The 13,494-nt window shown below is 36.6% G+C and overlaps 1 protein-coding gene across 2 annotated transcripts in view; it reads right to left on the bottom strand.

Moving 5' to 3' along the window:
- Positions 1-3,157: 3,157 nt before the first annotated feature.
- ints8 (integrator complex subunit 8) overlaps positions 3,158-13,494 on the bottom strand; it is a 28,422-nt gene continuing 18,085 nt past the window's right edge. For both annotated transcript variants that reach the window (XM_057828323.1, XM_057828322.1), the window contains exons 21-28: positions 8,098-8,159; positions 7,896-8,014; positions 7,722-7,825; positions 7,590-7,640; positions 6,514-6,587; positions 6,384-6,448; positions 5,342-5,385; positions 3,158-3,327 (exon numbers count right to left, since the gene is read on the bottom strand). In XM_057828323.1, the coding sequence (XP_057684306.1) occupies positions 3,211-3,327; positions 5,342-5,385; positions 6,384-6,448; positions 6,514-6,587; positions 7,590-7,640; positions 7,722-7,825; positions 7,896-8,014; positions 8,098-8,159 (636 nt within the window). In that variant the 3' untranslated portion in view covers positions 3,158-3,210. The remainder of the gene's footprint in view (positions 3,328-5,341; positions 5,386-6,383; positions 6,449-6,513; positions 6,588-7,589; positions 7,641-7,721; positions 7,826-7,895; positions 8,015-8,097; positions 8,160-13,494) is intronic.

Genomic DNA, 13,494 nt, shown 5'->3' with positions numbered 1-13,494 from the left:
ACAGGGGTCATTTCTTACCAATATGATCATACCTGTCAAGTTGTACGGTTTCGGCGTAATTTGTACAAGTGAGAACAGATTTTTAAATGCGCAAGCCATACGTTCAAAATCTGCACGTTTTTCGTGCATTAGGGTTTATTTTCTCCGTTTGGATTTTGTCACCATTTCGGCAACGAGACAATGTGCGTTACTATGCGTTTCTACGTTGGTTAAATGACTCGAGAAAAGCCAGAGACACGGAAAGAGAACAGTGTTTGTTGTGACACTGTAGCACACGCGATGCTAGGCTAGGTGGCGCCAATATTTCCTGACTGTAGCTGACAGCCTACAATCTATGCCTAGGTATCACACGCGCATAGGACTACTTGTGATATGACAGACTCGGCGGCATTAGTAAACAGCCGCCATTTTAAAGCAGTACACTTCTCAGAAAGGCTCTTTGTAGTGAACCTTCCTAGCGAACCTAAGTAACTTTTTATCTAAAATACTCCTGAATCGGCAAAATCTTGACTTGAATCTATCTTTAAATGATGAAACAGTTTTAAAAACTGAGTTACTAACTCAATTACTTTTGGGAGAAGTAATTTGTAACTGTAATTAATAAAGACACAAATCTACCTCCATATGGCTCCGCCCTGGGGATACAATTTTTGACTGCGGTAACTACATTGGCACGACACCGGCGTACCATATTAAATGGATGATGATCTTGGCAAAAAGTATAAGCCTAAGCAGCTTGATTTTGAATTCCCCTCAAGAATGATGGGAAACAAAAAACGCTCATTGTCAACTTATTATTATAGATATTTTTGTAAGTTAATTTTATTGCTGACACTACATTTTTGGGGTGATCAAAATGCTGTGCCCCCCCTGCCCTAAAAGTCAAACTCCGCCTATGCTCCTTACCTTGGGCAAGTTGAGCCAGATGACTTTTTTTGAATGGTCATACTTTTGGGCAGCTTTGTCAGAAATGCATCCTGAGCAGTTCATTTGATAGGAGAAGGCCCTAAAGTAAAAGAATATGTGGTCATTCTGTGCATTTTTTTTTTACTTATGTGCAGGGCAACATAAGTAAGAAGTGGCTCATCTTACCCCACTCTCTTCCATTATTTTTTCCAGATTAGGTGAAATCACAGCACGAACTCTGCTTAAACCAGCTGGACACGTTAGTCCAAATTTGGAGCGCCATCTTGTGGTCATCTTCCATTAAAAATAAAAATCTCATCATTTGTTGGCAGTACTGTCTAACATCATGCAGCACTATTATACTAATACTGCAACGGAGAATAATCATAATTGCAAACACTTTCGCAGCATAGAAAATATACAGTATATGACTCACTCTTGAGAAAGAACAAAAAGCATTTTTTCATGGTGGACATATTGAATTTATCCCACAAATTAAATTTGAAAAAATATGTCATGGATACCGTTGAAGATGTGTAGTACATGCACGGCTTCACCATTATTGTCTGCATGTGTGATCTGTTTCATGTCTCCCTTGATGCAGCAAAAACGCTTCTGTCAAGGCCTGGAAGGGTTCAACGCTGCTGCGTGCCACTGGGGACTTTAAAACAATCCATTGTGAGCATCTTTTTGCTCTGTTTTTGAAATACTCTGCCGCCCCAACACGACATTGACGGGTCTGTTGCAAAAAGCCAAAACATATCACGTTTCTCAAAAGGAACACAACAAAAGCGTAGGGTTAGAATGAATGCTGCTATGAACTTTGCATTGTTGGTCAAGTCTTCCCAAAGCGACGCTGCGGAATGGCCATGGTAAAGCTTATTTCTTACATCCAGATGCATTCACACTACCTCGCCATGGCCTTTCACGATCAGAGCATGAAAATAATAAGGTGGGTAGTAACGCGTTACATTTACTTAAGTAACTTTTTGAGAAAAATGTACTTCTAAGAGTAGTTTTACAAAGCCATACTTATTATTTTTGAGTAAATTTGTGAAGAAGAAGCACTACTCTTACTCTGCTACTTTGGGAAACAATAGTTGTAACATTTTTTCTCTTTAATCTACATATTTGATTTGACTTTTGTTCTTGCTAAAGACGTACTCTAAGCAGTGGCTTTACCAGTTTCACCAATGAGACGTCGCAACAATAATCACATGACTCCATTATACCGATCAGACTTAAGCTTGCTGTTCTATGATCACGCTGGCTTGCTCAATCACGTGGCATCTTTAAAGCACCGCCAAAATGTAAGTATTTGACATAGTGCGCCACCGTCAACATGACTCGAAAGATCTCTCACCCCGTTTGTCACCGATTGACCACGGAAAACCGTAAATATTATCCTTTTAGTTTCAAAATAGGACGTTTTCTCCACTAGAGGGCACACATGCTCTTTGGATGAATAATGCTTCATTTCTGTAGATTTTTTTTTCTCTCGCCAGAATTCAATTACTTTTTTTGTATGACTTTACAACACTATGTAACGTTTCAGTTTTGGTCGACTCTGGTGGACAAAAGCAGTAGTGTTTTGCCTCGAAGAAGACTGCGTTTCCCATGATGACCAGCGCTGCATTTTCCATGAGGACCAGCCCACACCCGAACAGTGTTGTAAAAGCATCAATGAATAAAAAAAAAATCCAACTCCCGGTCTCCTGCAGATAGATTAAACAACATTTCGATTTCCAGCAGCTGTGTGACGGATGAACAGTAACTAATAAGGCAATGAATCCAGTTGTGGCTAAACAATAGCATATGACTGTTAGCAACCGTGTGGCTTAGTATGGCTAATCCTCTCAACCCTACCCGAACTCGTCAGCTTTAGCACTTTGTGCTGAGAAATAAAATGACAGTTAAAAAAAAAAAAAAATCAAACAGCATAAGCAGTTACTCACAATGTTACTTATTGAGCATTCTTCTGACCAAGTACTTTTTACTTGTACTCAAGTACATTTTTTGGATGACTACTTTTACATGAGTAATTTTATTTAGAAGTAACACTACAGTACTATGACATGAGTAAAATTTTCAGCTACCCTACTCACCTCTGATAATAATTAATATTACATGTTTTGTGTCATATGAGGAAATTGAAACTTGAAAACAGACAGCTAAGGGATGGAAAAACTATTCTTTTGCTGCTAGATTATTTAGATGAATTGGACAACACAGTAAATCACAGGCCCACGTGTAAAAAAAAATTATTTATTTACAAATGTTGTAACACAACATCAAAAATGGGAATTAGAAGTAGAGTTTAGCCATGGCCTGCAGGAATCTCTTCTTGCGTTTTTGTGCAGCTAACTGCAAAACCTCCTCCGGGTTGCTCGTGTTCAGCTCAGCCTGGCCGATTGCCTTTATCTGAAAAGGTGGAATGTTCTATTTGAAATGTGTCTACAAATAATAAATCCTGACTAAAATGGGATTTCATTTGAAAAATGAATAAAAAGCAAAGTATATATTAACAAATGTGAAATTTCTGCTACTTAATTCCGTATTTTGTAAGTGCATATAACAAGCCTACAAAACTACACTACTAAAGTTTGGGGTCTAAGCGACCCCAAACTTTTGAACAGTAGTGTATGTTCAAATATTTTTGAGAAATAAACAAAATGCAAGCAAGGTAATCATTTTAAAGCTTGGCCCAACTATAGAGATCACATATATAGCACTAGATGGAAGAAGTCGGAGGCGTCAGCATTAGTGACTAGCGGCAATCTTAAAGCAGTGGACACAGGCTGTAAGGTGAGTGGATTTCTCCATTAAAATACTAATTAAAACTAGAAGTTGACCCAAATAGGATTTCCAAATGCCAATATCTAAAAAAAATTTCAACCGATTGCAGACATCCAGTCGATTTTTTAAGCCGATATACTTTTTAAAAAAAACCTTTATTGCCAAATATATCACATTTGATCCACGTAAAATGTCATGATTTTAAGAGTAATTCAGAATTTTGACATTTTTCTTTTGGGAAAAAAAAAAAATTGATGAATACAAGTCAACACATGCATCTGCAGGTTCCTTGAGAAAAAAAACAGGACTTAGCTAGGGTTACAGATATTAGAGCACTTATTACACATAAAAAGGTTTCATTAGGACCTTATTTTTCAAATTTTGGGATTCTCTGATAATTGCTTCATGTTGCAGGTCTTTAGGGTTTAATTGCTACAACAGCTTCAAATTTACGATAACCTCGGACTTCAAGGATTAATTTGGTCTAGTGCTTTCAAACGCAGCACTTCTTTTTATGATTACACACACACTCAGCAAGAACAGTACATTATTTTCAAATAATTCAACCCACCAGTACATCACAACGAGATGTAAACAAGTGAGAGTTTAACAGAATGCTCTGCTAATGGTAATACTAAGGTGAATGCTATGCTAACGCTATGAGTTACATTTAGAGCGTAAGGATCGATCAGTACACAAGCAAAAGCTTTCCTGTAGCAAGCTACTTTCAAACTGCTCCAGATCCTTCCGGAGTCATACAGTCAGTCAGTCAGTGGGACAGTTGCCCACAGATGCCTGATCAAAATCCTTTTTATCGGCTTTTATTTTGTTAATCGGCTGATGGCGGAAAAAAGTCCATATATTGCCCAATGTATCGGTCAACCTCTAATTAAAAGTTCGCAAAATGTTGACAGCTTTTCAAATTGTTTGGTTCATAACAGACTGTAATAAAGTGGCTATGATTAAGACTGGATGTTTAAAAATATATAACATAATTATTTTTAAGTATGTGGTCGTTTTCCTAGGTAACACTTTATTTGACAGTGGCGTCATAAGAGTCATAATTATGACACAGTTATAAGCATCATTGAATTGAATCATTGAATGACAGATGTCATTAAGTATCTTCCGGGAAATTATGTCACTTTTGAATGGATGTAAAGGGTCCATACTGGACATAAATGGAGTTTGTGACAAAATTTGCCAGATTACACTTAATGACATCTGTGCTAAGCATTCATTAATGTTAATGACAGTATCATGTTGTAATTATGATGGTCTTATGACAGTCTTATGATGCCACTGTCAAATAAAGTGTTCCATTTATTGGATCTCTCACATTTATGAAAAAAGATTTTTAAATTGGTTTTTCAATTTATGAAAAAAATCAAGCTTTTTATAAAATTAAAAATAGTTACTCCACTGACTATCTAATGTTTATCCAATGGCACAGACAAAAAAAAAGTAAACGAGAGGAAGCGAACCTGATTGTCTCACAGTGCAAATTTAGCACTATAGTTTAGGTCCTATTCTTAAGCAAACTGAGAGAAAAACATGCCAGTCAACCAACCTGCAAATATTCAATGTGTATTCAATAAAAGCAAAATAAAGCTGACTTTTTATTGTGGGCACTGCTTACCGCGATTTGTCTTTTCTCTGTTTCGCCACGTTTGTGGTGGATGTCTGTCACAGTTAAGGTTAAGGATTTTTTTTTTTTTAAATAAAGTGTAAGTTTAACTCATTGGTTGCCATTGACGATCATAGATGTCAAATAAATTTGAATTCGAAGGAAACGAAGTCGCTGGCATTGAAATACTTCGGCCACAGAAAAGTTACAGACGGCCACGGCTTAGAGAAGGAGGGCCAACCGACATGTAAAACATGTTCGCGGAGGGTGGCTGCCGAGGAGGCAACCCCTCCAATATGATTTCATATTTACACAAAACTAAAGGTTAATAAACACTATCATGTATGTTTCCCACCAGCAACGACGGTTAACTCCAGCATGTTTAGTGTGTCTAGCAATGGTAAAACGTGTTTTTCTCTCTGGCAACTGTCTGTGTTGAAAAAGAAAGTATGTGTATAATGCTTTTTTTTCTTTTTTTTTAAACCTACATATCTCAAAATAACACATTTTAGATCTGTAACTGCAATACCGTGATACAATAAAACCATCATACCGGCACATGCCTAAGTGCTAATATAACAGTGCGTATATAGTAAATTACAGTACTCGGACTAAGAGGCAGATGGCTGACTTGATATGACAGTGCAAATGACAGTTTCTGCATGGATATTTATGTAACAGTGCAAAAATACTATAATGTAACTGTGCAAATATTGCATATGCAGTACCGTCATTATGCAGTACCTAAATGTCTGAGAACATACTAATTAGTAAGATGCATGTGACAATGTTGTGGCAGTAGCAGTGCAATGACATTTCAGAGCAAACTTGAGTATGGTGACAGCTCTTATAAAGAAAATATCTCTCAGTCTGTTTATTTATGCAGGTATGGCCTTGTAGTGCTTGCCAGAGGACAACATGTTAAAGAGGTGGAAGCTGGGGTGAATTAATGTTAGAATGGATTAAACATCTATTAGTGATAAACACATCATTGGACGTTTATTATCGTCAACGGCATTGAAAGAGTTCATGTAGAGCATTAGAGTAAGGATACGCGTGAGGTATTCCAAAATGGTGATGTCCCAGATGTAGTCGTAGAAGGAATCCATGGCGTCATGACTGTTTTGAAAGACACAAAAATAAGGTCATGCCAGTTGGACAATGTTGAGTAAACTACAGCGTACCTATTTTGCTCTTGGAGCGCTTTAAAAGCCGTCATGTAGTCCACTTCCCTTAGGAACTGACAGAGAACTGCCACCTGCAAAAAAAAAAACATGAAATCAACTCAATACTTTGTCTATAAAACACAAAAACCATGGAGGAAAGAAAAAACAGAAAAGAAAGACATTACTCTAAGGATGAATAGTTTTGCTTTTTATAAAAAATACTGCTTTTTAACGTGCATTATATTTACTAGGGGTACACGATATCCATTTTTTGACACAGATACTGATATCGATAACTTCCTGCTCCTCAAGGCCGATACCGATACGATAACCAATAATATATATATAATTTTCCAATGTATATTTACCGGAGTTTTTGAACACCTGTAGGTAAAAAATACTAGTGGTTGATTCAGCATAGATTTGTCTTTGACGAAACCACATTTTTTATGATGACATGAACATTATAATAATGAACAGTTTTGACTTAAAAAACAGTGCCCGTATTATTTTTTTTCGAATAAATATAATTTGAGTCAATCACAATCAATCAGTCAATATCACTGATGATGTGTTGCCCTGAACAATGAGCACTGATCTAAAACAAACATAGACCCAACATGTATTGTGCTTTGTCAGCAGATAATACATTTGGTGCCACAGGAGAGGAGACTTTTGTCGTCTTGGTCCGTGAAACAACTTTCTTAACCTGGCAATTATAGAACAGCAAGCCTATCAATAACCATAAGGCCTCTCAAGAACTTGTAAACATAACACTTTAAAATGCAAACATTTGCTAATTGCCATAGTAAGGTTTATAACTCATTGAAGGGAAAATACAGCTTCTAGAACACTAACAAAATTTTTGCATACTGGCAAAACAGGAGTGGAAACAAACGCTGACATCCCAATACGATACCGCGCCAAAAATATTATTAATAGGCCCGATAATATATAATGTTATTGGCGTTATTGGGATGACGTCATAATTCCTATTATCGGACCGAAAATTATCGTGCACCTCTAATATTTACTATGGACACCTTCCTAATATAACTCCTAAATCTTTGTCTTTTTCAGGTGGTGCATGTGACCTGTGTGTGGCAGTTCATCATGGAGCAGCACTTGATCATCCTCTTCAGAACCTGCGCGCAACATTCAACAAAAATTAGGAGCAATCTCCCGGCAACACACACGCGTCCAATCAACTTAAACGGCGCAACCACCTGGTCCGTGTAGACATCCGGCGGTACAGTCTTGGTGAAGAAATCTGATGATGCGCCGCCGGCCTGCAGATACAAGTTGAGGGCAGCCGAGTACTGATTGGTCGCTATGGGAATAAATGCAACAGATCATGTTGACGGCATTCCTTGTGAATGTTGTTCAAAGTTTCGCGTTACCAAAATATATGTCTGCCTGTGTGATAAGCCAAGATTGGTTGTTGGGGTTCAGCGTGAGGGCGTAGGTCACAAGCTCCTTAACAGTCACTGCCACTGCTTCAACATCCACCGCCTGGATGCTATACACACACACACACACACACACAAGCGCGTTTTGGGGAAGAATCGGTGTTTGAAGAAGGCAGGCAGGCAGGTATGTTACTTAGGCAAAGATGAGGGCCAGATGGCAAGATGCTCGGCCGTGACTTCGTTGACGATTTCGTCCTGCAGAGAGCGGCAGTGGCATATAATAAAAAACCATTAAGGGTGTAGAACTCATTATAGTTTTGGTTATGGTTCCCTTTAGAAATATGCTAACTAGGGCTGCCACAATTAATCAACAAATTTACAACTAATTGATGAGCAAATGAAACAACTATTCAATATTCAAAGAAACTGTTGACCTAAAAATAATTTAAATAATTTTTCTCGAGCCTTTAAATGGCAAATGTTCTATAATGATTTTCATTTTTTCGTGAACATTTTTTTAAATTAAAAAAAAAAAAAAACTAAAAATCTGTAAATGTGATCTTTTTAATTGATTTTTTAAAAAAATTTCTGTTAATTGAAAAAAGGAAATTTTAAAATGTATCCGTTTTATTTTGTTTGCATAAATATTTAAACAGTCACTACTGTCCATTTATTTTTATTTTTTTTAATTACTTAAACTAAAAGGAAAGAACTAGCCAAAAGAACTTCTTAAAAAAACAACAACTCTATCATTATTTATGTGTTTTTCTATGTCATTTTTAAATTATTTGTTTTTAATTGAAAAACCAGAACACAATTTTAATTTAAAAATAAAAAACTTTTAAAAAAGTTTTTGAAAAACATTAAATTTATATAAGTCACTATTTTATTTATTTAAATATTTTTATTCTCATTTAATCAAAAAAAAAAAACAAAAACAAAAAAAACAACTAAATATTCTACTTTTATTTATAAAATTCTTTTTTTTAAATAATGTATTTATTACCTTATTTTCCGCACTATAAGGTATCGGAGTATAAGGCGAACCTTCAATGAATGGCCTTTTTAAAAGTTGATTTCAAATATAGGGCACACTGCATTATAAGGTGCAGTACTAGTACTACTACTAGTAGTATTACTACTACTACTAGTAGTATAAGTAGTACTATGTAAGATGTGCTCTAATACTTTTGCATGCTAAGGTTAATAATGTGTGTTTAAAACTAATAGTTATAGCTACAGTCTTATTTAAAAGTCTTAAGGCCTTACAAAAGAAAGAATGTGTCACGGAAGGTCACATTCAACTGAAGGACAGATGCCCAGCTTGACCCAGAGAGGTAGATTTCCTGTTTTAGGTTTCTATTGCTGACCATAAAGTTTCAACACAATGAGACAAGACAAATAACTGCCCGCATTCTTTTCTCAAGATAACAGCTATTTCTCAAGATGTGAAACTCACACATGTATGTTGAAACTTTCTCACTTGTCAATAAAAGCTGTGCTCCTCAGGATGAAAATCAGAGAAGCTTGCTGGGAGCCACGAGCTCCCATCAACCTTTTTCTCCTGACAGCGTAAAACCTGATCCCTGTCTCCGTTCTGATCCTCTCTCCGTCCTCCCTCAGGTCTTTTATTATTTTTCTTAGTACAGTAGTAAGTTTAGACCCAACATTTCTTGGTGCCGAAACCCGGGACCTAAAAATCCGCATTCTTCCGGACCGCCGCGGGGCCAACGGACGCCGCCGGGATATTTACGACCTTTTTCTCATGAGCGGTCGGCTGCGCCTTTGTTCCTGCGACGACCCGGATTGCCGGTGACAGGTCCCAGACGAACCAGGGCAGGACGGAGTGAGGTAGGATAAAGTTTAATTAAGTTGTTGACGCTTTCGGGTTTAAATACGGGGCGGATTGAATTGTGAAGTCGAAGTACTGACTCATAATTGTTCGAAGTACGGAACATCCGTTAAGTAAACCGTTGAAATTTAGACCATCCTAGTTCGAAGTACTGAACTATTGTGTGACGAATTGCGTGCGTTTAAAGGGTCTAAAAACGTTACGTAAACAGTAATCCTCGAAGTACTGAGGACTAACACACAGGCGATATTTTGCGAAGTAAAGACAAAATATTGCGGAAAGCGGGCCGAAGTACCGAGCCATAAAAAGTTATAAAAACGTCCGAACCCGGAGTCAGGGACGAGGTAAAGCAAACATAATAGCGTGATAAAAAGCAAAAGTGAAAAGTCCGTGCACGGCAATAAAATACAGGCGACCAAAACTGAACACAAAACGACTAAGAGATTAAATAGGCGACGTAAATAAAACATAAAAGCGTTACGTGTGAAAACTGATAAAAACCAAAAGTAAAAATGGGAAAAGAACAAAGCAAACAAATAAAAGAACACCCTGATGTAGTGTTCATGCAGGAACAATTTCCAGGAAGTTGTTGTTATTTAGAAACATGGGTCAGTCAACACCATTTTGATCCGACACTCAAAAAAGGGGAGAATGTAAAAAAATTGAAGGAGAAACTGCAAGTGAAAAAAGAGAAAGCGAAGGGGAAGAGCAAAGAAGGCATAGAGGACCAGCTAAAAGTCCTTTCAGTGTGGGGAAAAACAAAGCAAGAAAAGGCTACAGCAAGTTGAAGAGAAGAGAAAGAAAAAAGAAGTGCGAAAGAATGAAGAAAAGTCAACTCTGGCTACAATTAAAATACAGCCAGATGAGGAAACAACACGTCCTGCCCCACGCACAGAGCAGGGAGTGTGTGCGGAGCAAAGAGGAAGTGCACTAGTCATGTCCATAGTGATAATTGGTGAATTGTGATGTTGAAGGTTTGAGTAAGTTGTATTGAGGACAGAGGTAACCGTAAGTCTAAGTAAAGATGGGTGGCGAATGTGTTTGGTTGTTTGGTGGATGTCCAGAGTGACAAGAAGGAGCTGAGAAAGTAGGGTTGAGAAAGTTTTGGGCGTGTGAGACGAACGTCGATAAGCGAGGGAATTGTTTGTGAATAGCTGACCGTTTATTGTGCAAAATCGGAAAAACCTAGAAGTTTTTCAACATGAGGAGTGCGGCCCTTCGGTGGCCCCTATTTGCAACATGGGGTCCTCGACGGCATCCGCTGGGTTTTTGCCCAAATTAATTATAAGGGAAGGTTGTAATTGCAGCTGGGAATATTCCAGCCTTTCCCTTGTACTATTTAGGATATGAATTTTTAAAATGGAATCTCAATAGAGATAAAAATAGACTATTGAGCTAAATTCAAAATAAGAACGCTCTTAAAAGAAAATAAGAGAATGGCTAAAAGAGAAAGAAAATAGTTAATGTTTTGAAAAAGGAAAAGCTCAACTGTTGATAAATAGCTATTTGAAAACAAACTTAACAGATTTATTTTAAGCAAAGAGCTAGTATATTTGATAAAAAGAAAATTAGATTGTTAGAAAGGTTTTTCATTCAAGTTCATAATATTATTTGAAAGTAAATTCTTCTGAATTCAGGTGAGAAATGACCAACTTTTAGATGTATCGAGCTAATAAGAACAAATAATAATATTTACTCCAAGTAAGTAGAGTAATTTGAAATAGATTGACTAAATTAGATTTTGAAGAACGTGGCAAAATACAGTAAGAACTGTCAAAAAGACTTCCCATTAATTCTTGGGCATGATAATAGATATCAATGCTAGTCTTATAGATAAAGAGCGGTCCAAATGTTGGTTAGCAAACTCCTGTTGAGGGAGGAGCAGCGGTTTGGTATATGTCACAAAATGAATAAATATTAACAGCTGATGAAAAATCAGTTTTAGCAGATGTTAGAGCAATTCTAAACTGCTGCTTTTTAAGAATGGTAGAAATAGTTTAAACTAGGGAAATAAGTTGTTACAGGGAGTGTATAAATAATGATAACAAATCAAAAGTTGGGATTAAAAAACCGTTCTAAAAATTCACACGGAAAGCAGATAATTCTACCAACCTGGAGTGACATACAAATGGATGTTTTTTAGTGCACGAAAAAACATTCTTTGTTCTCCTCTGGACTGCTGAATTATCCTCTATTATAAATTATATGGATGTCAGTTGAAAATGATTGGAATTAAAAATTGAATTGAATGCTATAAGAGGTAGTGTTTTAGGTGTTAAAGAATAGCAGAGAAGTCATAGTGGAATAAAAAAGATTGCTTAAAAGAGTATTGCTGTCCCACAATACCCTCCCATTCAAATGAAAAACTTTGCCTGGGTAAAAAAGTCTGATTTTGACTTATGTGGACAACACACTGTGATATGGAAAATTCAAATTTGAAATAGAAATTTAAATTGATTACAAAATTTACCCAAAAGATACCCTAGGCCTATTGAGATACTGTATTTGACTAAAAACAATTAATTGAATAGATTATAATTGCGTCGTGGAATCGTAAATTTTGGATTACATGTTGATGAATCTTCAACAGTGACCCAAAGAAGGTGAAAAGACATTTTTGTCAGCTCTAAAGAAATTCCAAAACAAAGACAAATTCATTCCATTTTTGTAATCTTGAGTGGAATATTGCGCGATATATTAAAGCCACTGCAAAATTCAATTTACTGATTAAAATGGGAGCTGACAAAAAATTGATCATAAGTAAATATTGGCATTTGCCAAGTGGAAATTATTATACTGGGAGAATTGTAACTCTAACTTTGGGTTGATTGCGGAACGTAAACTGTTTTTGATACGGTAATAGTAACGGTAACAGTAATAGCATGGGGTTTCAGAAATGGGTTATTTGTTATTCTTGAATTTACGATACATGATTACCATTCTCCCAAGATAAGCTTAATCTTTGATTTTAGACTTTGAATATATCACGTTTATCCTCAGTATCTTTATTTCACATTTTTATTGACATAACATTTGGTTTGTTTTGAGGATATGTTTTAATGTAGAGTTTATAAAAGCTAATTTAATTTGGTTTCCTGTTTTGAATAATGAGTCAATTGTTTAGACCGTGCTGACAAATTAAGTTAACTGAGAATTCTGCAGTAGTGCGAAAACAAACAATCTTGAATGCAGCAAAACCAAAAAACAAATGATGTTATTTTTAGGATTGTGCAATCACTGCCGAGCCTGGCTGTTAGATTTTGACCTCAAGCCAATGTCAATGAATGATCAATTGAATTGGACACCTGAAGCCGAAGTACCTTTCAGGAAACTGTAAACAGACTTGGCAGGCTCCTCAGTCTTAGCACATCCAAACTACCAAAAGCGTTAACCATTTGTAAATGTGAAGCCCAAGTTGATGGCCTTGGTGACGTGTCAATCGGGAGCAGGCTGGCAGATGAAGCAGCCAAGATAGCGGTTGTAAATCAACGCAATAAAGCTAAAATACACCTATTGGCTGAAACTGAACCGCAACAACTAATAGATAAAAACTTAAAGGCTATCAAAACATAGCATCGCAAACAGAAAAGCAAAAATGGGCGATGAAAGGTTTCTACCAAAATTATTGATCATATGGGCAGCTGAATTGAGCCACATGATTGTCAAGTGTCTACAGGGGGGAGGATTGAGTTGGTTAACAATTGGTTAATAGACACTATGACAATTGTGGCCCAGTGT

The sequence above is a fragment of the Corythoichthys intestinalis genome, chromosome 22, assembly GCF_030265065.1.
Source record: "Corythoichthys intestinalis isolate RoL2023-P3 chromosome 22, ASM3026506v1, whole genome shotgun sequence".
In the NCBI taxonomy this organism is placed as follows: domain Eukaryota; kingdom Metazoa; phylum Chordata; class Actinopteri; order Syngnathiformes; family Syngnathidae; genus Corythoichthys; species Corythoichthys intestinalis.
Note: the sequence above shows the minus strand (reverse complement) of the source record. Positions and strands in the feature narration are given on the sequence as shown.